Source organism: Carassius auratus, unplaced genomic scaffold (genome assembly GCF_003368295.1).
Source record: "Carassius auratus strain Wakin unplaced genomic scaffold, ASM336829v1 scaf_tig00015289, whole genome shotgun sequence".
Taxonomy (NCBI): Eukaryota; Metazoa; Chordata; class Actinopteri; order Cypriniformes; family Cyprinidae; genus Carassius; species Carassius auratus.
The window spans coordinates 362061-388780 of NW_020524576.1; the positions used below are offsets into that span (position 1 = coordinate 362061).

General features: G+C 36.3%; 3 protein-coding genes across 18 annotated transcripts in view; 1 reads left to right on the forward strand and 2 right to left on the reverse strand.

The window, feature by feature from the left end:
- The window catches only part of LOC113074652 (disks large homolog 2-like), a 178459-nt gene extending 157906 nt beyond the window's left edge, over positions 1-20553 (reverse strand). For all 14 annotated transcript variants that reach the window (XR_003280682.1, XR_003280681.1, XM_026247485.1 and 11 more), the window contains exons 1-3: positions 19209-20553; positions 16952-17083; positions 272-429 (exon numbers count right to left, since the gene is read on the reverse strand). Coding sequence is in view for 12 of the 14 variants with exons in the window: in XM_026247485.1 (XP_026103270.1) it covers positions 272-429; positions 16952-17083; positions 19209-19227 (309 nt within the window). In the remaining 2 variants the exon portion in view is untranslated. The remainder of the gene's footprint in view (positions 1-271; positions 430-16951; positions 17084-19208) is intronic.
- Positions 20554-20640: 87 nt separating this feature from the next.
- On the forward strand, positions 20641-22824 carry LOC113074655 (transmembrane protein 126A). The gene is made up of 5 exons (XM_026247502.1): positions 20641-20763; positions 21460-21578; positions 21677-21870; positions 22257-22371; positions 22468-22824. Exons 2-5 carry the CDS (start codon positions 21466-21468, stop codon positions 22664-22666), a joined length of 621 nt encoding a protein of 206 aa, XP_026103287.1. The 5' UTR covers positions 20641-20763; positions 21460-21465; the 3' UTR covers positions 22667-22824.
- A 139-nt stretch (positions 22825-22963) lies between these two features.
- On the reverse strand, positions 22964-26553 carry LOC113074654 (CREB/ATF bZIP transcription factor-like). Of its 3 annotated transcripts, XR_003280684.1 has the most exons (4): positions 26393-26553; positions 24811-25858; positions 24242-24315; positions 22964-23821 (listed from the first exon to the last, which is right to left on the reverse strand). XR_003280684.1 is itself a non-coding variant. In XM_026247501.1 (2 exons), the coding sequence occupies exon 2, from the start codon at positions 25830-25832 to the stop codon at positions 25065-25067; it is 768 nt and encodes a 255-aa protein (XP_026103286.1). In that variant the 5' UTR covers positions 25833-25858; positions 26393-26553; the 3' UTR covers positions 23874-25064. The 3 variants fall into 3 exon arrangements, 1 of the variants encoding a protein (XP_026103286.1); XR_003280683.1 differs by lacking the exon at positions 22964-23821 and having other exon boundaries at positions 23874-24315; XM_026247501.1 differs by lacking the exon at positions 22964-23821 and having other exon boundaries at positions 23874-25858.
- Positions 26554-26720: the final 167 nt, after the last annotated feature.

Below are 26720 nucleotides of genomic sequence, written 5' to 3' on the forward strand. Positions count from 1 at the left end.
ACCATAAAGTAAAAATTGTCAGTAAACAGCAGATCATAAGCAATTGCTTGGTATCAATGCACAGTATCTATTAATTGTAAACTGCTTTAGCCTTTAGAATGTATTGTGCAGCGTTTTGACTTTAAATGTATAGTTCTCATATTTATTTAATTAAATCATAAATTTGAAGTTTAACAATCACTTTAGGCTGTATGACAATTTACCATCTTCAAATTTAAGACCTCTTAAAATTATAATTAAAACATATGTTACACTTTTTTTTGCTTCTCACCTCTGGCGGTGTGGAGGCTGGCTGCAGACCCTCTGTGGGTGAGGTTGAGTTAGTGGCAGTGTGTTCCCACTGCTGAGCCATATGATTCACCTCTACCAGCTTCTCCTCACAGCTCTTCTGAGAGTTCAGCAGGGTCAGTTCATAAAACTCCTGGATATCTACGAAAATAGAGAGAGAGAGAGAGAGAATCACTATAAATATCTTTTTAAAACCTACTCAAACTATGTAGAAGTAGCCTATCGATACTTCACTCGTACTGCATTTGCTGAGACGCTCTGGGGAAAACTCAATTTTCTCCAATAAATGAAACTCAGTCCTCACTTCAGTCAAAGTAACCTGAGAATCCTATGGCGACATGCCCTCTTATATACCCAGATAGTAGAGGTGTAACGGTACGCAAAAATCACAGTTTGGTATGTACCTCGGTTTTAAAGTCACAGTTCGGTTTATTTTAGGTACAGTAAGGAAAATAAATGCAAAATTTAAACTGCAGGTTGCTTATTAATATAAACTTTTTTAACAATTTGTTTTTAATAAAATATATATAATAAAAAAAGCTGCTACTGTACGTGACATAGAGGGAGGCCGCCGACAGACCAGGATCTTGTCTTCACGACAACAATATCTATACTTTGTGTTGACCATAAATATAAAGCCTACTGATAAAGGACACCATCAATAGTATTGACGGCAAAATAGACTAAGTTTGACATGTGCAACATTTGAAAATCGATAATTATTATTATTTTTTTATATTTATATTTATATCTGAACTTATGTCAACCTATAGACTTTCAAACATCAAAATGTCATTACTTAATATGCATTTGTGTACAAAATTACATATAAACATAATTTCCTATTATATTTTGCCTGGAAACGCTTCCAACACGCTAGGAAAAATAGGCGTCGGTTCTATTTCTAGCATGCACGCGTTTTCCGCGCGGACACGCGTCTCACGCAGGCAGTCTGCAAGCTCTAACCTGTTAACATGGGAGCCAAATTTAAAATGGTCACCCCACGCAACTGAGACGCTAGCGCCACGCATCCAGTGTGTTGCCGACCTTAGAATCAGCTGCAGGGCGGGATTTGCGCTGAACGCGGAGACTTCCGCCACTTAATATGTTCGTTTGGAAACTCGAAAATGTACCTATGTTCCGCACATTAAATATTGCATTTGGTCATTCGGTACACACGTGCACCGTACCGAAAGCCCTGTACTGAAACGGTCCGGTACGAATACACGTACCGCTACACCCCTACCCGATAGCCCAACCTATATTGACGGGCTCTGGGGGGCTTCGTTGCCATAGGCTCGTGCAGCTCTGCCATTGGTTATTTTTTGATGAATAACTGTGTTATTGAAAAAAGCTTTAGTCATCTGAGAAAAAGGAGTTTTCCCTATAGCATCTTAGCAGATGCAGTACTCAATCCACACCACACTTTGTCAACTCTTTTTTTTTAAGGAAGCAACATAATCTCCAGCAGATCTACTTAAACACAGGCAATTTATTAGATTGATTCACTGGCATTAAAATGAATCCAGCACAGTAAGAAGAAAAAGAGGTTGAGAGAGACAGTGAAAGAACAGGCAAACACATGCTTGTTTAGTCTGAAAATAAAAGCTGGAGATTTGAGCGGCAGCCATGGTACAGATTAATTTCTGTTTCTGGGTCAAAAACGATGATTAGACACAAATTTCTAGCTAGCTTAGTCAAACAGATTCAAAGTCAAATTGTAATGAAAATATGTAGGGCTTTCCAGCAATTTCCATGTCAAAACTGTACAACAACCAAGTAGTTATTTACATAAATATAAGATGTGTGGGAGCATTTTAATGTAGGAGGATACAAGATCAAATACTGACCTCATAACACAACACAACATAACATAAATATACACACACACTCACACACACACACAACACACACATCTGCAGACATGAGCATCTATCTATCTGTCTATCTATGGATATTTCAATGTTTCTCTTATTTCCGTGTATCAAACCAAATTGTCTAAGAAGACACAAAAGTCATTACGTTAAGTGATGATACTAAATGAGGTCAGAGTTGCTGTGAGCTGTATTACTATTGTGGGTCAACTCTCTTCCGCCCTGCCTTGAGAGATGCTCAACAAAGACGTCAGAGATAGCCAAATATTTAAACTAGAGTGCAAGCACTTGCAGTGACCATCTGGCGAGCACTGCTCTTTCAGCATGAACAATACCGATTTTAAAACTGACAGTTACATTAAGCCACATTGCATGGTGGGTAAAAGTCAGCAGCTCTGCTGTGAATCCAGACACCATATGCCGTAATAAATGCTACAGGTCCTGCCTTGGAATGAAATAAGCTTATGCTCTGAGATAGGAGATAAAAAAATAGTCTATTCTGTTTGTTTGGAGTGCCCATATGGGATGTTTTGATGAAATGTTCTCAGCACCAGATGACTGTCAAAATCTACAAACCATTCCAAACAAAAATCACTTATGAGCAAGTGCTAAAACAAAGGATACTGCCAAAATACACCATAATAATCACATAATTGTAATAATTTCTCCCTAAACTTCTACTATATGTACTATATAAAAAAAATAAAATAAAAATAGCAAAGGTTTAACTGTATTAATGACTTTCCGTTTCTATGATATGATGCATTATGATGGTAGCATATGACAGGAAATATTAAAAACCTGCAGGGAAGCAAACTTACACTAAATACAAGAATGTGGGTAGGAAGGCTAAGTAGAAGGAAATTGTCTGTTACCACCACATGCAAAATGATTGCCTTTTTGGGGGATGTCTTGCTGTTACCTCTCCAGTGAACCTGTTGTCACTTTCATTTGCACCAAAGCAGGTGAAACTGATTCACAATCACTTATACTTGGACAGATATCCGTAAAGTTTAAATGACTTGGTGTTACTGAGATGATAAAGTGTTCCTTTATTTTTTGAGCAGTGTATAAATTGCATATAAAATGTATATTTAAAAAAAAAAATCTATAAATATGTAAAACAAAAAATTGCCTACACAAACTAATATATTTTTTAGCAGGAAAAACATCAAATCAGCTAACCATACTTAATATTAGAAAGTCTGCATTTGTGCTTTGAATATGATAATGCATGTAAAGCTGCTCATGAGACAATATAATGTTGGACTACAAACCAGGCATTTTCCACCTAACAAAAGAAGCATCAAAAAGAAGCTTGCAGTCTATTCGCTCTTAGACAGAATTCTTTGACATGTAAATAAAACCTTATAAAAAGACTCCATTTGTTATTCCTCCTACAGATGCCTGCCTTGTCCAGCATTTCAGAGTGATGGAAGTTCACCACAGTTTATTTAAATATTTAAGTTGGTGCAATTAACAACAAGCTGACTTAAAATGTGATTTAGATGAGTCTGTCTCTAAAGTTATAAAATAGACTGAAAGTGAGACCATCAAAGATTTAATTATATGTAAATCCCACAACTCAAAGAAACCTGGGTGACACGGTTTGAGAAACAATGAATGCAAACTTTCAACAACTGATAAAAGACAGAAATATGGATACTATTTTAAAACAAACTGTTAAAATAACCTAAACCAACAACATGCACATAAAAAAATCTTTGAAGCAGCAGTAATTTCTAATAAACTTACAGAGCGGTAAAAGTCCTCTGTTCTCCATGGACATGTTGTGTAAAGTGTCATCACTGAAACAGCGAGAAGTATTGTGTGCGAGTGTGTCTGTCTGTGTGTGTGTGTGTGTGTGTAATGCCAGATGCCTCATCTAACAGCATGTGAACAGCCAGCGTAATCCTTCCACAGGCCTCCTGTTCCCAACAATTCAGACAATGACCTTACAGCCTCACAGACAAACAGAGAGAATACAGCTGATCGTTATTTCAGACGCTTTGTCTTCGGCAGTGTTTAAAGCTGTTTAATGCACTCAAACATGCCCCCTTTCCCCCCCAGAATGCCTAACAGTGACAAGCAGTGTCTACTTATACGTGCTTAAGAACAGAGCAGGTGGCGACTGATGAAGATTGTATGTGTGTTAGGCTGTAGGCCGGACCAGAGCAGCTGGGAGAGTGTTTAAGACGGTTGAGCTCAGGGCACAGAGATGAGCCCATAAGGACAGAACCCCTGCTTTCTGATCACTGTAATCATCAGCATGTAGAAAAGCATCTTCCAAACGTCCAGGAACATCTGATCAAAGTATTTCAAAAAATATCTGAGGAGTTTAGTGATCTCAAAGAAACAACATTCCCCACCGTTTAAAAGTTTGAAGTCAGTAAGATTATCTTATTATATATAAAACTAATTAAAAGTAAAATAAATACTTTGTAATACAACCTTCATTACTATTTTAAATAAATGTGTATATAAAAGATTATATAATTTCTTTGTTTAATGTTCTATTTGTGAAAGAATCCAGTTGAAAAAAGCAACATGGTTTCCTCAAAAATATTAAGCAGCACAACTGTATTCAACATTGATAATAATAAGAATGTTTCTTGAGTACTAAGTCAGGATATCAGAGTGATTTTAAAAGGCTCACATGACACCGAAGACTGAAGCAATGCCTGCTTTGCAATCACAGGAATAAATTACACTTAAAAATCTATTAAAATAGAGAAAACACCTATTTTAAATTGTAATAATATTTAAAGGGTTAATGAACTGAGAAATCCAAATTCCTTTGACCTTTTGACATATAAAATGTCATTGTAAATAAAAAATCATCCTGTTTCAGAACTCAAAACATTCTTGTTAGTTTAAAAACAGCTTTCTGAAGCCAATCTGCCAAAATGACGGTGGTGGAATGTTCCACTTTTTGGCATAATAGTGTAGCTAAACACCACCTTCGCAGAAGATCAACGCCTACTTCTACATCACTGCCATTTCAGCCCCGCCCACCAATTCACACACGTAGTGGGTAAATTAAGACTCTATGCAGTGCCAAGTTGTGAAAAAAAAAAAACAGACTTCGCATTGCATTCCTTCTGATCCTAACATGAGGAAAGAGTTCATTTGTAATGAATATGCAGTCCACGTCAGTATGAACTTGTTCCTTTGTTCACCTCATCTTACCACAGATTCAATAAAAAACAAAGCACAGTTCGCCACATTTTTAGATAGATTGAAACTTAAAGATGGTTCTGTGCATAATATTTTAGATCTGACAGTAATGTCACAATAACACACAAGTGTGAGTAATTGTTTTTACCATGTGGTCACTATTGCTTTGTCTGTTATTACAGATCTGAGTATTTATGCATTTTTAACTTAAATCATAGCAGCGTTCATCTGTGAAACATACAAACTTTTAGCCAATTATAGCACGGGGCGTTTATTTCAGAGTATCCGCCATGCCTATTCAAACAGAGTGTCCCAATGAGACGAGTCAAAATAGGACATAAAAAAGCCTACTACTGCTAAATTATTATGTTTTTTGATGTAAAAAATATTGATTATATTAAAAGTGGACCTCAGAGGACAGTACAAAATAATAAAAAGAAAGTTCATCAACCCTTTAACAATATAAAATTTTACTGGAAATTTGATCAGATAAATGCAGCCTTGTTTTTCTTTTCATTTAAAAAAAAATCATTCAGACCCAAACTGGTGAATGGTTTTATATCAGTAATAATTAGCCACTCAGTTTTTTAGATACTGGTATCAACATTATGCATTCATTCAAACAGAGCAGTGTGTTTAAGCAGATGACCCTAAAAAGTCTTGCTGGGACAAATCCGTAAAATAAAAGGCTTGTCATCTGCTAATCGGGCATTATGAATCTGTTCAGATAGAGTCCTGACAGCTTACTGGCTTTCAAATCCCTTTGAAACAATTATTACATAGTGGACAGCTTTCAGTTCATATCTCATCTAGAAAAATGATTAACTCACTTTCATCTCGACTGCACAAGAATGAAAATGGGCTGAAAGTGATGTTTGAAATCTGCTGTTAAAAAAAAAAAAACTTTAGCTGTTTTAACAGAATTACACTTGTCAGCTGTGTTGATTTTGGACACGTCGAAATATTGAAGATTTCAGAACTAAAAAAGAAACTCTGCAGTTAATTAGACAGCTCAATCAGTTACTTAATCAAGTGTTTGTTCATTGCAAACAGTCAGATTCTCTAAGAGACCTTCTCTGAAGGTCGACCACGGTGGGCATTGCTGGCATGTTAAATGAGAGGAGTTGTGACGTAAGCTATGCACCTGGTGCTTACTGTTGCAGCCCAAACAATTTACAAGTGGCTGACAACAGGACAGGACTGGAAACAACTCAATTTTCCAAAACACAGAAAGCCTCAGCCTCAGACAGCGCAACCACAAACCACTGCGGTTCACTGCTCATCTCTGCATATTGCACACATCACTGGAAATCAGAACGGCAACGCTTTCTCTATGTTTATTTGAGGTAAACTGAATAGCCACATATTCAAACTGTTCAAAAGTTTAGGGTCAGTAAGATTTTGTTTATTTATTTATTTTATTTTATTTGAAAGAAAATAATACTTCTGTTCAGCAAGGACACACTAAGTTAATCAAAAATGACAGATTTATTTTAGAATTGGTTTAAATTGATTTTCTTCCTAAAATTCTATTCATCCAAGAATCTTGAAAAGAAGAAAATGTATCACAGTTTTCACAAAAAATAAGCAACTACATTCAACTTTGGTAATAATAAGAAATTATTCTTGAGCACCAATCAGCATATTAGAACAACTTCTGAAGGATCATTTGAGCCTTGTAAAATTATAGGAACTTATGTATATAATTAACTAAAATCTCAGTGGGTTCCTCAAGTAAATTTTTTAGGTCAAAAAAAAAAAAAAAAATAGACCCTGCATTAACCTATTCAAGTTATTTAAAAAGTGTTCATTGCCAAAGTTTAAAAGTTGAATTGGTATAATATTGGCATAATAATGCAAAGAATATATTCAGGATTGGTTCTAACTAGAGAATGCATGATTCAAGGCAAGAATGAATGCAAGGCTTTTCACTTTCTGATTAGCTGTTCTAAGTATATGCATTTTCAGCCGAGCTGTGGGTTTAGTTATGTGAGGTACCAGATACAATGAGGAAAGATCTTATCTGCTTGGTTTCCAAGGCAACCAGAAAGAAGAACCAGAAAAATTCATATTCATAATCACATCAGTCTATGCATGAACTCCCTTTCTTTTCCAACCCAGACGAACCCACAGAAACACGCAGTGCCCATACTCTCATTCACACACTACAGATCGGCAGCTGTTCCACTCTTATGTAATGGATGGATGGTGTGGGCTCAGGGCTGTAATCTCACTCCTCTCCAGGGAGCGATTATTCAAGCTCCTTAAGCCACCCACCACTGCATACCAACACACACACACACACACACCTCCTTATCTCCTGACGCAGACTCCTGCCTCTGTGATTCTACATGATTCATAAAATCACTTTCCTTTCTGAAAATGGCCTTTGCATTGCAATGTGTTACAACTGACAGATATAGAGCTGTTGTAAAACATGAGTATTTTGGGGTGGCGGTTTAGATATTGCTATAAATAAAATGCATCCATATCAACAGAATAATTTAACAAAGAAATGGGTGGGGGTGAGGTGGGGTGCCATGAATGGGTGCCATCAGAATTAGAGTTAAGACAAAACAAAAACATCACAATGTACAATTTATCAACATGACTCCAGTCCATCATTTACGTCTTGTGAAGAGAAGAGCTGCATTTATAAAAAAAAAAAAAAAAATTCATGAATTCAAAGATGTTTTTGATGTCAAACCGTTGCTTCTGGCTACAATAAGTGCCGCCTTTGTCTATTAAAGAAATATATATATTGCTATTGGACTATTTTTGCTAGAGGAAATTATATGGATTATGGACGTATTACTTTAGGCAGAAGCAACAAGGTACAGTTAAAACATCCTTAATAATGGATTTTTTTTTTTTCTTACAAACACACAGCTTTGTAAGATTATGGTGATGTCTTTAACAGCTTTTTGGACTCTCATTCTGATGGCACCCATTTACTGCAGAGAATCTGCCTGTGAGCAAGTGATGTAATTGCTAAACTTCTCCAAATCCGTTCCATTGAAGAAACTAACTCTTTGACATCTTGGATGGCCTGAGGGTGAGAACATTTCTGCAGATTTCTATTTGTGGGTGAACTATTCCTAATAATAAGAGAATGTAGAGAATGGATTTGATAGTCTTACAGAAAATAACGTTGATTCCCTGGCAATGGCTTCATCTTTTTAGTGAGATGAAGATAAAATCTCAGGACTGCTACACATCAGATGGCTCATTTATCATTAGCGTCGCACATTTAGAAAACTGAATGTTTCTGTTCCAAAACAAACTCGCAAATTGTTCCCACTCTTTACTCTAAATACTGATGTGACATGAAGAACAGCTTGCCTCTCCCTCTTGGCACGCTGCCTTTGTCGGCTTCGATAATTCTGTATTTCTTTGCTCCATCAACAAACTGGCAAAATAATGTGACTAGCTGAGATCTGTCCTGTATGAAATTAATAACTGCTGAAGATAAGCTTGTTATTAGCATGTGCGAAACATGTTTGGTTGGGACCCAGAACCCAGATTATATCATAAAAAAGTGGATGCACATCTTTTAATGTAGTGACTGATTGTCTCTTGACTAAGTTGTAAAAGTTTCCTCCTCCCTCACTGTGAAAATCCTGGAATGCCACATCTGGAAATGGAGCATAACAAAAGCTTCATAACAGCTGATGGAACAGCTCCGCTAAATGTATCTACAATTATGCTGAATTACATCACTACCTTTACACATTCGTCTTCTGAAAATAAGTTTTTCTGTTTGAAGTACTGCAGGCCGCTCACTATGACACTGGAAACCTTCCTGCTAAAGGTCCGCGTTACCATGGAGACTGAGCAAGAGACGGCACATTTCATATGATACTTCTGTTAAAAGTCTATGACAGGTGTAATTCTGACTCACAGAGTTGCCTCACACTTCCTGTCCTTCATAATTGCATCCTAAACCAACACTAGTTTCAAAGGGCCATTTCAAAGGCAAGTAGAAAAGTTTTAGTTGAAGTACACTCGATCATTTCATTCAATATGCAAATGGTGGTGTTTTAAAGACACACTTCACTGACATCAGGTAGCTCTGGGTTTGAAAGTTCTTTCGATAATACATCACAGAACTCAGAGAAATGCAGAAGTGCATTCATATTAAACAACATGCCTGATACTGAAAAGTGGCTTGCTCTTAAACCTGTCACAATAATCAATATATCAGCTTATCTCACAGTACATGTACATGATCTCAATCATTTTTGCTGACGCAATATATTGCCCGTTATTTTTACACAAAAATTTATGTCACCATGTTTTTTTGGATTCCATTTGCGCCTGTGTCTTTTGCAGCTTCACCATAACGTGGTGTAATTGGTTCAAATTTTAAAAATGCTTCTACAAAAAAGTTTTCATCTGCAGATATGGCCTTGTTTAGGGATCTTTGCTGTGGTGCATGAAGACTTCTGACTGCTAAGTAGGGATTGTGTTTTCCAGCAAACTTTTCTTTACAGTGCACCCTTAATTTACAGAGAAAAGAAGGTCAGGAAAACATCTGTAGATGGAAAAAAAAAAATTATTTTTTCTACTTGTTCAAGTTTTTATGGTATGTAATATTTTGATATTTAATTTCCATTATCTAAATATTCTGAAGAATTACACATTTCTTGTCATATGAAAGTATGTTGGCCTTTTTGCATGATTATGCTTTTATATTACGATTATATATTCAGTGGCATAAAATATTGTTTATCGCAATTTTTTCTGGGGCTATATATCGTACAACAAAAAAAGTTGTTATCATGACAGGCCTACTTGTTCTAATGCTTTTAAAATATAAAACATTAGAAAAATGACAGAGTGAATTATATATATATATATATATATATATATATATATAGTGTATTCAGGTGGTATGAAATGTATTTTAATTGATTTTATTATTCACCCCTAAAAGATATGATTCATTAGTTCTGTCAAAGCGCTATAATTCTCTGACCAGATCTAAAGAGCTCCCTCTGCTGGAAACAGACTTAACAGCATGAAAACAACAAACCAAACACCACATCCAATTTATTTAGTTCAAAAAAGGATGTTATATATATATATATATATACATACACACACACACACACACACACACACACACAAAGGCATTATGCCTACAAATGCTTATACTTATATCTATACAAATACAATTTGCCCAATTAATTGATCTTAAACCATTAGAAAAGACATTTAGTGAAACGTTTTGTGTGAATTTTAATATTTAGGTGTCATATTTTATCATATTCATTCTAGCTTGAGATAATCTCAAGCTAGAATATATATATATATATATTTTTTTTTCAATAATGAAACATAAGGTAAAACAAAATCCACTAGATTTTAGACAATAGACAGTACGTAATAATTAATAATCTCAAGCTAGAATATATATATATATATATATATATATATATATATATATATATATATATATATATAACCTAAATAAAAAACCTAAATAACATATACACCATGATTCACGACCAGTTCAAATAGGCTGGTTCCAAACAATATTTCCCCAAAATTCCACAAGATGGCAACATTATTCTCATGAAATGAAGAGGACTGGCACACTACTGCCATAATTGAGCAGAGAAACAGAAGTGGGCTCAGCAGTTTCTGTGTGGTTATACTTCAAGGCTAAAGGCTTGGTAAGGAAAATATTCACATTACATGTGCATCTTTAGACCAGCATTAACATCTTCCTAGAAGCTATATTGTCCTTAAGGGCATCTAATAATTTTCAGTCATCTGTTTCAGAGGTGGGGCCAAGGCTGGTGTTTAACCAAATGCAAATGGCATCACATTTCTGTACACACTGGCTTATTATAAACTCAAATTATATATATAAAAAATAAATAAAAAACACGTAGGGTGGCTGTTTATCTACATGCCAAGATTCAAAGTCATAAAAAGCACAAAATGTGAAAAAGAGTTTCATACTAGATTTGAAAGGAACAAAGAAAAAGATAATTCTGTTTCATCTTTCAATTTCTGTTTCTGTGTTCATTTACACATCCTTGTGTCACTTCACATCTAATTTTGTTTGTTCAACATCTATGTCAAAGCTTGACAGACATGGTCACTGTAAACTAAACCGCTGTTTTATGGCAAGAGCCACATAACGACTGCAAACAATTCTACGTGTGAGCACTGATGTCTAAGATTTCATTTCTGGGTGAAGCTTCACTTTAGGCATGCAAAAATAACATTAAAGTAATACTCAATAAAATATAATGAAAACAGGCATCATGGAATGATGTACTTCTCCAGATTTTCTTTTCTGCATGGATATTATAATAAACATATAATAAATATAAAAATTATGAACAATAATAAATTCAGAATGTTAATTGAATTAGCAACTAAAAATTTTGCATTCTTTTTAGGAAAATACATATCAGAGTTTCAAATAAAACTTAATCATTACCATTTTTAGGGCACAGCCTCAGTGTATAAACAATCTGTAATAACACCTCTGTGATCTTTGCTCCCATTAACACAGCTCAGAAAACTAGTATCCTTACTCATATAATCACTCACTCACTATCTTCACAATCACAACAACGCTGCTTTTCCCAATAAAACTTGAAATACACTATGAGCCACTGGACTCAGATCTGGGTCAGACATTTACCTGAGATTCACTGACAAACAGTATAACATTAACCTGTAATTACAGCCAACGCTCTCTGACAAAAGTCCTCACCCAGAGTCCTCCAATTTGAGGCATGGCTTCCACCACCATGTGAGGCACATAAACTCACGTCCACTTGTTAAGGGAAATAAACAGGAAGAGACGAATTAGAGAGGGAGAAATGGAGAAAGAGAAAAGACGGAGAGAGGGCTCCAACATGCTGCTATCCCAAAGCAGCAGGATTAACAGAGGAGAGCATGCTACAGGGAGACTAAGATTATTCTAGAACAGGGGGGGAAATGCAAAAAAATCACTGCTAATCTTATTCGTCCTTCAAATTGTTTTTTGAAGTGTCAAATATTTGAAGTTAACTTTTAACCATAAAGTCAATGAAATCAAACTTCCAATCTAAATTTCCCATTCCATAGAAATTACTTTGTTTATGGCTGACACCCCATTCCCTCTTTTGACTCCTCCCCTTCAAACATTTGAATAGATTTTGGTACATAACACCCACTTTGCACAGCCCAATCAATTCCTGATGTATAAATTCCTATCCACGCATTTTTTTTATACATTTCCCACATTCTTTTTCTCTCTGAATTATGCTTCTGAATTATAGTACTACAATGGATTTGCGAATGGTAACATGAATTAAGCAAGTACAACACAAACTCACACATACACAAACACAATAAATGATCTCATTTGGATTCTGTAATCCTTAATCCTGCTGTTTACGACACAAATCCAGACTAAACTTTTGATGAGCTTTCGGGAACTCTACAAACAGTTGTATTGTTCTAGCTGTGGAACTTGGACCAAGGAGAGATTGCTACTCGCCATCCATCCCCTGGTGTCAGAAACTCCCCTCCTGCAAGAGTAACAGATCTGATTACAGTTTAGCAGAAGGAGCAAAAAAAAAAAGCTTCTCAAGGGACGGTCTCTCTGTGAAACAGGAGTGTGCCATCATGGCAATTCTATTAAGAGGGCAGTGTCCAACCTTGTTCAGATGACAGTGACAAATAGGTTCCATTAAAAACCTCTATGGAACAAATTGGCATTGTGGTTGGTTTTGCGATTAGACCGCAGTGGCTCAGTATCTAAAGGATTCAAATAAACATCAGTGATAGAGTATATTTAGCCAGGATATCTGATTAAAAAGGACAGACTCTAAAAAACAAGACCAGAGAACTTTTGATTCAAACAGTAAAATACTATAATGATCTGAACTCGGTGTGATTATGATACAACCTCATAGTAACCTCGCAGCTTTCTTGCCACAAATAACACGGGCCATTTCATTTTAGCTATTGTGTACTGCCCAAACTACCATAATTACTACTATAATAGTCTGCAGATCAAAATGTCAGGGTCTTCGAGGTTCCAAACAAACAGAAAATTAAGGTACCAATTTTTTTTTTTCAGATTTTCCTTCATGAAACACCAAAAGTAAACCTGCTCACTCAAAATGGATTTTCACAGATTTTCAACCTATGCTGACAGGTATAAATGTTTCCTGGTGAAGGCGAGACTAGGTGAAGCAGTTAAGAGACTGCTCTTCTCTGGCATGATGGCAAACCCTCCAGATTACACTCATGCTAATGCCTTCTAAGATGATTACTGCTATTTCAGGAAGTGGCCTTAACCTTTAACAACTTTTTATAGTAAATCAACAGAAAGGGGACAAGTTTAACAGATCTACATAATTGTTTAAATTAGTTTTTAGTATCAAAGAAGCAAGCTTCTTATACAGTTAGGTTCAAAATGCATTAGTTTGAGTCATCTGTGAATGACTGCAAGAGGGCAGCAAAGATCCTGATGGCCTGTCAAGGCATGTTCACACCAAGAAGGAGAATTACAAAGATTACTATATTAGCTTCCACACTAGAGAATGACACCATTTGTTTATTTTGTGATTATGATTGGCTGTCAAAGTTTTAGTCATTAATCAGTTAGAAAGAATCATTCTGAAAGTGATGCCATGAAATATCATTTCTCTGTGCCTTTATTGTTATAGCTGTGGTGTGGATGCTGCTATTATTTAATATTGATAATGATTTTTAGAACTATGTCTTTATCTTTATAGTTATCGACCTTGGTGTGGATAACTATAAAGATAACGAATCAGGCCTAAAGGATCACGTCAACTTTTCCAATTAATAGAGAGCAATCTGCCACAAACACAATCAGCGGGTTGAGGTAAAGGTCAGAGAAGAAAAAAGGAATTAAAGGGGTCGTATGACGCTAAAAAAGAACATTATTTTGCATATTTATACACATACTGTATATTATTGTCCCCCTCTATGCCTTGCCTTCTGAAACACATAGATTTTTACAAAGCTCATGGTTCTGAAAAACGAGGTGTTCACTGATTGGCCAACTATCCAGTGCTTTGTGATTGGCCGAAGTGTATTACGGAAATGGTACGCCCCATACTGTGATGCTGTGTGGTGCAACGAGACAAAACCAATAAAACCCATTACAAACAAGGCATTTGTAGCATCCAGTGGGGATATAATTACTGATTATAATGACTTCTTATATATTATATATTATAATGGCGGCAGCAAAAATACTACAGCAAGAATCAATGTTACGCCTTCTTTCTTTGCGTGAACATTTAGGCGGTGTTATGCAACTCTTTCCCTTACAGGGATGTAGATGTGGGGGCATTTAAACGAGGATTTTAGGAAGGCGTGGACAATTCTTAACTTTCATAAAGAATATCCCTTTTGGGTCTGAGACTTTAATTTTTGAAACTTTTGGGATCTTATCTATTCACGAGCAGCTTGTAACACTCCAAAGAGAAAGGAAAACTTGAAATTGCATGGAGAAAGAAGGCAATATTTCACAAATATTACACTATCCAAGGCAAAATCCCTGCTCCCAGATCAGCACAAGCAATTAAACACACAACTATGATTTAGCATATTGCATCTAAACACATAGTTTTTTTTATTACGCAATTTTTTTGCATGACTGATTCTTATCCAAGGGTTCATGTGTTCATGCAAAGAAAGAAGGCGTGGTTTCAGTAACCGCAATTAGTGTTGAAGCAGTCATGTCAGGGAGATGCTGTGTGTATCTAGCCGAAAGCAAAAGCACTTGGCCTTCATATAGTAGATGCATTTAGGAATCTTTAAGATTACTTACAACAGAACAGCAACGCATTCTGAATCAGCTAATGTATGTCTTGTTATTAGTTTTAGTATTTGCTATTAAATGGTCAAATGCTGAGTTTGCGTGTTGTGTGTGTGAGCGTGTGTGTGTGTGTGTGAGAGAGAGAGAGACGGGGTCACACAGTGGAGTCATCTGTCTTAACCATCCGTGGCTTGTGTACTGCAAACACATACGAGCTTAATCACTGTGTCTGTCCCATCAATCTATGTTCACCTTTCAGGCTTGAACTGATGGTAAAACAAAGGACATCATTAATTTTCACATTTATTGTGAAAAATTATGCTTGTGATTATGGAAAGGTGCGTTACATTTCTGACGATTGCTTGCGTGATCGATCAATCACAATGCACTGGGTCAGTTGGCCAATCAGAGCAGACTGCGCTTGTCAGAAGGAGGGACTTTGTAGAAAACGATGCGTTTGAGAGAGGCGGGCCATAGAGGACCTACAATAATGTACAGTATTTGAAAAATATTGTGTTTTTTGAACATTAAAGCATGTCAACATATTCTGTTACACCAAATACACAAAATAATGATCTTAAAAAAAAAAAAAAGCATCATATAACCCCTTAAAAATCTAGAGCTAAAGTCATAGCAACTAGCAAGCATAAGGCCTTAATTAAAAAACTTTGGCAAATGCAGCTAAAACATAAGTGTACGATTAAGAAATTCTGCCTTAAAGTGCTTCTATGACTGACTACCATTTAAAGCAAAAACTGTAATTTTCACAAAGCTTGAATGACTCCATACACTTTCATGAAAACCTATGGGATATTTACAATAAAGCAACTATAGCATTTTTTTTTTTTTCAAAGAAATAAGAAAATACTTCATGGTCTTACATTTACATTTCATAAAAGTGAGTAAATGCACTAAACCAGATAGAACATAAGAGATGCAGATCTGACCATTGGTCACCCCGCACAGCACATATCTGAGTTTCTTTGCTAATTGTTCAAATGAACCTTTGCTTTAGATCAGAATAAAGATCCGCATCCTGGTGAGAATGTTAACAGACTGTGACAGTACAGTTTTCCAACTCACTACAGAAATTATGATAAGACGTTATGATCCAGAATCATCAATTGAACATTCTATTTTGAACTAACGAAGTGTCTAAACATTCAAGAACATGTTAAGAGGAAATCATGAAAGTCAAAACCATCCATCTTTAGATCCCACTTATACTTACTAAAAGCACACGAGAGCATTTGACTTAATCTTCATTTGGCCTTTAGTATGAATGAAGGAGTTAAACCAATCAAGATTCAAAACCAATCTGATTCTCCTTTACAGAAAAGACAAAATCTTGCCTTGCGGAGATTTGAGCTTATGAAGAACACGTTTAAAATACCAGAGGCACAGAGAAGCATCTCCTGCCACATCAGCAAGGTTAAAAATAACTTTATTTCAGAAAAAAGCCCTAAAGCGGCAGAATGTGCCCACTGCTTAAGAATGAACTATGAGCAAATGTCACATCAGCAGATAAAGCACATGCAACCTTAATGGAACAAATAATAAAAAAGAAAACATTGACCTCAAGACATACAATGTTTTTTTTATTTTTTTTATTAGAAAAATAAACATTAGAACACTCTTGGTGTGAATGAATTTGAGCAAACATCGTAAAAATCAATTTGAGTAACATTTGTATGCTCCTAAAAAAACACTTATAAATAACTTTATTTTACATCTGTTCTCATTTGCCTATTTTCCTATTTAAAAGGAAAATTGATCTTTTTACAAAAATAAAGCATAATCTTACCTATGAGAGCCTGGAAAAGACTGCTTTTGAAAATGCCCATGACTCTTAAGATGGAAGTTTTGAGCTGTTGTTCCTCTGGTTTCTTCAGTTTGGAGAAGTAGTCCTCCAGGAGGCATAATGCCCTGGCTGTGTCTGTAAGACAGAATACGTTTTTTTATGTTACTGGCATTTTTTAATACAACATTTAACAAGGAACAAATAACATGCATTATTATTTATTATTATGTTTATTTTTAAATAAATGTCTTTACAATGATCGCTCACAAACAATAAAAATGTATGAAACAAAAATTGCCCTTTTTTTTACTTTTTTAAAGGAGGTGTTCAGCACAAATATGAAAACTTCTCGGATGAGTTTATTTCTTAATCTGAACAGATTTGGAAGAATTTACATTACATCACTTGCTCATACATCACAATAATCCACATGACTCCAGTAAATCAATTAATGTCTTTTGAAGCAAAAAACGGCACGTCAATAAGAAACAAATCCATCATAAAGGTATTTTAACTTTAAACCATCAAGTCCTTAATCCAAAATAATGCTTCCTTCAGTTTTAAAGTCTGTCCCCTGTTGTCTTCTCACATCAAAATCCTCTGACATATTTGCTAAGAATTGTTTTCGCTTGTAAACGGTACTTGATCTGTGCATTTTTCTCTCGATTCAGATGATTCAACGTTTTCACCACAGTAAGCAATATTATGGATAGAGTCAGAAGCAAGGTTTTAATGTTAAAAGCAGTTGATGCATGTGTTCACAAATTCTTGCTCCACAAAATGTTAAATAATGGACCGGAGTCATGTGAATTATTGTAATGTTTTTGGCAAAAAAAAAAAAAACTGTCTTCAAACAATTCACTGTATTTCTACATGCTTTTATAACACGGAAACAAGTTAACAATGTAGAGACCCTGATAGACGCTTTACTACTGGCACGGATCTTCAGAGTGACTGAGCATGACTCAGTCACTTAGTCACACAGACAAACAGACACTAGCGACAGGACAGGTTAATTCCTGTCTTCAGCAGAGCCCTCTGAGCAACATAAAACTTTAACATTTGAAATACATTGTAATCAGTAACATATGTGAAAACTGTGCATGCATTAATGAGACTTCTGCTAATGTTAAACTACTGGGATAATAAAATTGGAGATACACTACACTAAAAACACAGCGGCATAGCAGTCTGAAATATAAATACAATCCAGCATCCGAGATCATCCGAGGTCACAGGCAAGTTGGCCATACTTGTCTATTTTTACAGACTACAAACTTACAGCAGAGTGTAATTACATTACTAGTATGCCTACATATACCATTACACCGTTTGATGTCCCTACAAAGCATAGAAGGTACAGAAGTCAAAATAAAATAAGGATAATAAAAGGCCCAGCCACAACAGTCCTGCTACAATATGATCATCTTTGCCTGCTTCAGCAACCACAACATATTCACCTAAACAAGTCCTGACTCCTGACATTCTGCATTTCCCAAAGACTCAACTATATCCATGTAACTGCAGGTGGAAACTGATATATGTCATGCGCTATTTAAACATGCATGCAGCTTGCAAGACCTCATAAGAGACTGCATCTAATATCCATACTTTAAAATAATTGTATCTTCACTAGATACGATTAAAATAATGACAAAAAAAGACATCAAAAGAAATAAAATGCATATTCTAGGTTCTGTTTTAGTTGTCACAAGTAGAACCAAGTTGTAAATATATCAGATTACTGGAGTACACTATGCCAGAAAATAGTATTTCTGAATTTTTATTTCAAAATTGTGACACTTGCAATTTCTGTGTAATTATTTGTCAAATTTACTAACAATTTCTGAATAAAAATTGTTTAGGTAACACTTTAGTATAGGGTCCAATTCACACTAATAAGTAGTTGCTTATTAGCATGTCTATTATTAACATATTGGCTGTTTATTAGTGCTTATAAAGTACATATAATGCATGACATCCATAATCCTACCCTATACCCTAAATTTAACAACTACCTTATAAACTATTAATAAGCAGCAAATAAGGAGTTAATTGAGGCAAAAGTAATAGTTAATGGTTAGTTAATAGTGAGAATTGGACCCTAAAATAAAGTGTGACCATTGTTTACATTATTCTTTCAGTGTACAGTTTCGCTTATTCATGATAAAAAAAAAAGTCCACACGTTATGTCAACGACAGTTGTATACAATAATCATGTTTCCACAGTTACATACATACGCCGATGTTTATTTCTCACCTCGTTTTCTTAAGGGCATAATTACTCCTTTATGTCCTTGTGGGATTGTCACGCGTGGAAACAGCAACACAAAAGTTTCGCCCTCATCTGCCGTCACAGTGTTTTTGAGAAAATGCCAGCTGCTAAAAGAGCAAGTTCCTACTCATTTCGTTGATGTAGATGTAAACGCGAACAGAATGGCAGCTCTCGGGGTCGTTGCTTGTAATTGTCAAGTTAAACAGGAAAAGACACTCGGTGAAACATCTTGCAGAAGAAAAGACATGCTGAGCGCATGACTGTCGCACATGAGAAATAAATCCATAATCCGATAGAAAGAGATCGAGTGCACCTTGGTGTGTATGAGTCCATGAGAAATGTCAAGACTGCTCTCCAGTGACCATATGCTCTCGGTATTGAGCTCTCTGAGGATTATTTTTGCTGGAATATTCGCTCAACTATTGACTCCCTACATGCCTTTGGTATTTAACTACATAAACATTATTCAATCAAGGTGTCCATAAAACAACCCATACAGTCCTGACAAATATTAAAGGCGCAGTGACTACCTAAACTAAATCTAACCACTAGTTTTTGCCCCCAAGGGCTATATCTACATCAAATCACACATGGTCTACAGTGCATGGCTTGTCTTAGATTCAGTCAAAATATGCTGATCAAGCATTATTTTAAATCCTTAAACTGTCAATAGCAACAGTTTGATAAATAAATAAGCATGACATCCTGGTATCTCCTGCGTGTGTAAGCTGAATGATGCATGCTTGTAAACAGTTCTTCAAGAACTACTTGTTCTGTACATAGTGATAGAATGAAGTTCATGTGTTTTTTTATATAAATATATTCCGATTCTTGAACAGAAAAAAAAATTATACAATTAAATGAAAAGCAAAACCATAACCATATAGGCAAACTGGTGTGTGAAATCCAAAAACATACTAAATGTAAATGAAATTCAGATCTCGTGGTAAAGACACTAGACAGATTTAACTAAAGAAGACAGGATGTATTTTCCCCATGAAACAGCAGCCTGTCGGTGCGACGCCTGTCGGAAAACACCTGCAAGTTTCATCCAGCTTTCCGATAACGCATGGCTCCAGAATTGTCTCTGTAATTAAGCCAATCTGAGCAAATATATCCCAAAGGTCCTCGTCAAATGTCCCGACATGCAGTTAAAAACAACTTCATCTCCTTTCTCGTCATTTCTCGTCAGTGAATTTTCACGGCATCTTTTGCCAAAGCTGGTTTGCAGACTCTCTCTACGGTGGGTGCAGTATCACCAGCAGCAGCAGCGGCAGCATCATCATCACCAGTTTCGCCTTAGCAACGAGAGGGTTGACCCGCGGGGATTGACAGGGCGCGTCCACCAATGGCGTTCGTTCATTCGGTCAGTTGCTCCACGCACGGACCAATAGGAACCGCCGTATTGTTCCTGGCTCTCGGGGTGAAAGTTGACCGGAACATGTGATAAGACATGGCTGCGCCCTGCTTGCATTGAGAACCGTGACTGTTGAACAGGGGGTGGAAATTATTTAGCGCTTATTTAAACGATCACTCGTATGTAAGTAGCAATCCTACTATGCATAAATAAGGTAGTGACCATGTGCAAATGAAGCTGTGAACAAACTGACAATAATACGACTGTGTTTGACGTTCAGCTGCACATCAACACAGGCAAAACAAACCAGCTGTCATTCGCTTGAATGAGTTACTGTTTTGACCGATGAGCCTCTTGTTATGAGGGCTGCGTTTTTAAAATGCCATATCAATTTCATTTCAAGTTCAATTTATAAAGAGGCGTCTTACAAAAATATGTCCTCTACAGGGGATTAATATGAATTTCATGGATATCCAGATAGCAATCTGTAGCTATGTATGAAAATAATAATAGTATAATAAACGTAATGACATATTTAGCAACATAAACTAAAATATCCCTTCTGAGTTTATAAACGGACTCATGAATTATGCTTAAATATTTCAATAATTATATACATCGAGTTATTATTCATCTTATTCTGAAATGGGAGCTAAACAAAGGCAAAACTCACTGGTCGATAAACCGCTAGCCTACATCTTTTCTTCAGACGAACCAACCGTTGATATTTAAACAGACGAATTTGCTTCAGGCCAGTGACGTTTACATTTACAGCAGTCGTGATAAGCCTTCAGGTCACCAAAATGAAATAACGTTTTAAATATGTTGCCTGTCTACTATAAATCCATTTGTTGAGATTAAATCTGTATCTCCTTTTAGATCATCATGACAGACAACGGGGCTTTTGTGAAAGAAACAGGCCAAGGCCAGACAGTATCCAGGGCGAAGAAAACTGAAATTATGAATAAGAAGTTTGAAAGGCTTTCTGATATAGACAAGTAAGTAAGGGGTTTGTGTGTGTGTTTTACGCATAATGTCACATTTTTCCCTCCCGCTGCAGTTAGCTGATGAAAGTTCCCTGTTCTAACCCAAACAGAAAACTCTTTTCATACGGCCCTATATATTTGTCTGGCAACGCTGGGTTTGCTGGCTTGATTGCCAACAGCTTTTACAGACGTGTACTAAATGTCACCCAAGGACGATTTACTTCCAGTCTCCCCATGGCTGTCCTTCCCTTTCTGACAACTGCAGCACTGTACACTGCGACCGTCACAAACCCCTTAATGTCAGGTATGGCATAGATTTAGGATTGTATGAGGATTGGTTTTAAGTGGTTTCCACGTGACTCGTGTTTAAACTTCAACCTCTTCGAAACTATCAGCCAATCGTTATTGGTTAAATCAATTGACCATAGTTTTACCCGTCAGTACGAAAATAAAAAAAAAGATCGTCTATATTTTAATCCACACCTCGTTTTATTCTTTCTGATCCATGTCAATGCCATTACCAGGACTTTTATGATCCAAGCTCAAATACATTTAATTTTATTAAGCATTTATTGTGTGCATTTCACGGCATTTTGTCACCTTGCAACAGCTTTGAGCAGGTCACGTGAAAACCCCTTGAGTGTTTCTGAATGTTCTGCATTGTATTGAATAGCTACATTGTAATTTTAGGTGATCTAAACTGCCCAACCTGTACCCTGATTAGAGGTGCTTTGGTTGGTGTGGTCGGTGGTGGCATATATCCCATTTTGTTGGCCTTACCTGTCAATGCTGGTCTTGCAGCCAGGTTAGTCCACATCATTACTACATACTGCTTTTCTTACAAATAGATTGTGGCAAGTTATGCCTGATTGAATATAACTGATATCAAATTGTCTTGCAGGTATAACAGTGCACCAATGCCAGAGAAGGGGAACATGATACGCTTCTGGATGAACGTTAGCAAACCCGTTGTACAAAAGATGTATGTTGTTTTACTGTTGCAGGGCTTGTTTGGAACCTACTTGAGCTCTAAGCAGTTTGACATCTACCTAAAAATGCTGAAAATATCAGATTCTGACAGAAAAGAGCTTCATGGTTAGTTATTTTTTGATTATGTTGATGATATTGTAAATCTTGTTAAAACTCATCCAGTGCCATTACCCAGTCAGTCCTGTTAAGTTTTTATTACCCCCCCCCCCCCCCAATAACCATCCATCAATAAATTCAACTATACCTTTGTACTCTGTTTAAAAGTTGAAAAGGGAGAAAACTACTGAAGCAGAAATATCCTAAATCACAAGTTGAGCCTTTTGAAAACATTTAATGTAGTTCTTATGTCTTTGAATAGCATAAACTGCCTGGACGTTGTGTTACCACAGATACTACAAACATCAGAGCCTTGCCTAAACCATTTTATTTGTGTGCATGTGAGAGAAAAATTGTGGATAAAAAGTGGTGTGTAAATACGTCTTTTGGTAATGCACAACTTACAAAATGACCAAATGGAGAACATGTGGATTATCAGTTTCTGTTAACTATTAATAATAAAAACAATGCACTGGGAAACAAGTTTATGCATTATTTACAAGCCTATTTATAAACTAATTTACTGCCAAAAATAGATATTTAATCTGAGCTAATTTCCAATTCCCTACCCACAACAATCGACCAAACAGTTCTGAAATGTAGGGTGCCACCAGCATTAACTTTTAAATAAGAGGACCACAATTCAATTCAGTAATAGTGATTCAGAAGTTCCAGGTTTAAACTATAAAATTTAAGTCAATAATACAACATTTGCCAAAAACTAGATCAATAGAGATACTATGACATTCAAATTTACTTTGTGGACATTTCATTTTTTCAAAAGGTAGTTTTATCTTCACTGTGAAGTCATCCTACAAGCTCTTACCACAGGAACAAAAAAATGTTTCTATATCTGATGCAGCGGTGTTGACAAATTAAAATGTTCTAATTACACTGACAGCAGTATGTATAACCAGAATAAGAAAACCAACTGCAGTTACACATTTCAGAACTGCTTGGGTTAATGCTGGAGAACCACAGTCATTAGACCAGACCAACAATGGCCCAAACAAAATAGCAGTTTGTTTTTTGGGGTGTCACTGAATTACCAGAGCCCTTACGGAATTTTGCAGTACACATTTGTATATAACGGAGAAACCACCACCACTCTTTATCCACCTTGAAGAGAAGTAAGAAAAGGCTCTTGTAGAGAGCGAAGAAAGTGCTGTCTAAAAAGAAAAGGAGAGTGTGGTTAACATCTTAATAGGACACAAAAAAATATGCATTACTCAAATGAAAATTTATTACATTTCACTTCAAGACAGCTGAAGCCATGTGCTCGCACAGTTTTTGGATTTCTATTACATCTTACATACAGATGATCATACTCAAAAACCAAGACCCTTTGAAAATTCGTTTTTAGAACATACCATTTCTCCTGACAACTGTCAAATTTAGCCCAAGTGCTTTAACAAATCAAGATGAAACACATGGAAATGACAGATGTAAAATGTATTGTAGTGAAACATTATTTTAAACAGGAGTTTAAATACTCATTTAGATGCTAAATGAGCATTACAGCATCTGACGTCTTTAGGGGTGTGATAAAGAATCAGTAAAACTGTAACTTACACGGTTTCATGTACTACCTTTTTTTACATTTACCAGGCCATGATGCAAGTTGCTGGTCCCGATTCTTCTGCTTTCCCCACAGCAAAATCCACTTTAGCATAAAGAAAAATAAGGGTTCTACATGAAAAACATTCTTTAGAAAAATAGTGTTATTTCAGAAAGGGCTCCTCTATTTTCAGCAAAATGCAAACTTGCATGGAATCTTGTATTGAAATCAACATCAATGTATCAACACTAAATAAACGGGTACATACCAGATTAATGCAAGTGGAAGCCCTTTGTGAAACATCACCCATTTACATATTTCTTTAACTTTTTTGTCAACTACTACTTCCCTCAAAGTCTATTAACTGAAATTACATACTACAACCAAGTAATCCAATAAACATCCAAAGTAGCATAAAAAAAAAACAGTGCTTAATTTCTTTTTATAGATTATATCCAATACTTTAAACAGATACCAAATGAAAATGAAACAGAAATAATGGTTTATTTGCAGTTCATTGTGTCGTGAACTGGCCAAAAGTATTGTCCTCATCTTAGGAGTTAACCAGTTCTGTGCGGTCTTCTACAGCTTGATCCTTACCATGGATTTCAGCAGTCAAGGATGTTCTGTGACCCACTCATCCAGCATGGCGGACCAAGCACCTAGAAGAAAACTGTCAACAAGTTTAGCAGTAACTTGTATTAAAAGCAAGTTCAATAGACATGCCATTCAAGCTCTGCACACATTTAAACAGTTTAATCTATATTTGACAACTACTGTCGTCATGTCCCCTCATTTACATCCTGTGCAAATGTTCAGTCTCAGGAAACGTTGAAAAGGTAAAATACTTGACCCTACATTTTATGCGACAAGCTTGAACTCTCTGCACATTTGGTGCAGAATTCCACCGAGACGTGGTCTTTGTCCACATGCAGGCAGACACCACCTGCAGTATCTCGGTCTTCCACCTTCACCCTCTTCCTCGGCATGGCGTAATCATGGTCATTCTCGTTGGATTCCTGGAAAAGCGAGGTAGAGAATTTCATGCCGTTCACACCGCTCAATCTAGACAACAGCTGAGCCAGCATGCTCTCATTGGCCAACACGGCTCTCAAGTACCTAGTTTCATTCTCCAACTCTTCCACTCTCTTGTTGAGATTCCCGTTCTCCTGCTTGAGAACACTGTTTTCTGTCGTCAAAGAACCAACTCTCTGTTCCAAGCCACTGACGTATTCTTTCTTCTTTAATCGGTTCATCCTCGCTGCAATGGCGTTCTTGTTGATGATCCGACCAGAGACACCTTGCAGTTTTGACCTCTGGACTACACCTCTACTGTGGGATGAAGGAACGTCAAGCCCTGCGCTTTGGTCGGTCTCATCACTCGTCGTCGTCTGTGATTCAAAGTTGACGAAATCATCAAGCACATCGTTGTCCAGGTCCCAGTTGAGCCCGGAGCCAAGCAGGTCATCCAGGCCCCAATCATTGGTGTCACTTTCTGGAGAAGTCATCATGTTCGTTTCACTTGTATTACTGACTATTGAAACACTATCAATCTCGTGGGAGGAACTTGAGCATGTGATGTCAGCGGTTAGGCTGCTTCTTCCTCTTTTTCTGGTGATCATGGCTGTGTTCCTGGATATTGTGTAAACTGCAAAGAAATAAAATATTAAGAGTATTAGCAGGAAATAAAAGCAAGAATTTGCGTACACAAATGCACTCACTTCAATTAAACAAACACACTTCGCACTATTCTCTTCACGAAAAAATGAAAACGAGTCTCGTGTCGTTTGAAACCCCGCATGCCCTTTTAGTACCACACAAAAACTATATTAACGAAAATGACATTCTTAATCTCCATTAACTTTTTATTACATACGGGGAGAAGCAAAAAGGTAAGGTTAAATAAATCTTCCAATCCAATGAACATTTCCATCTGTATTCGACTAAGTTACCTTGTATAAAATCAAAAGTAAAATTATGAAAATTTTTGGATTTCGAAATTAATAATAAAATTAATATAATAACCAATATGTAGACAACTCTTCATATCGAATACAACAACGCAGAGGTTTCGTTTAACGTTAGCAGGGCGCAGCAGCGCGCATTGGCCTGCGTGACAAAGCGGATTCCTTACGCAAAGCAAGCTACAAGCAAGTATTTGTTTATAACCGAAGCAACTTACCTTAAATTGAGAACTGATATTTTGTGACGTCGATTGATTAAAGAAAAAAAACAAGAAAACTTAATTAAAAGGAAAAGGAAAAAGGGTATTTGAGCTCAGACGTTGTAAAGCCAAAGTACAGCAACGCGCTTCCTACGACACTGAAAGGAAATAAAATGGCGCGTCCTGAAATATCGCGATACTTTACGTAAGCGTTGCTTCTCTGAGAGGAGGAGCAACGTTGAGTTGGTAATCTGTGGCACTGCCCTTTTGTGTCTTTTTTATGGAGCAATGTTCTTGATTTTATTGTTGGATATGTTGATGGATATTTTATTTTAGAGTGGGAAGA

Excerpts from the sequence above, each read along its gene's own strand:
- LOC113074654 (XM_026247501.1), bottom strand. The coding sequence starts at position 25,832 with ATGATCACCAGAAAAAGAGGAAGAAGCAGCCTAACCGCTGACATCACA.
- LOC113074655 (XM_026247502.1), top strand. The coding sequence starts at position 21,466 with ATGACAGACAACGGGGCTTTTGTGAAAGAAACAGGCCAAGGCCAGACA. Across the intron at positions 21,579-21,676 it reads AGGCTTTCTGATATAGACAA|AAAACTCTTTTCATACGGCC; the intron begins GTAAGTAAGGGG and ends TAACCCAAACAG. Across the intron at positions 21,871-22,256 it reads CACAAACCCCTTAATGTCAG|GTGATCTAAACTGCCCAACC; the intron begins GTATGGCATAGA and ends TTGTAATTTTAG.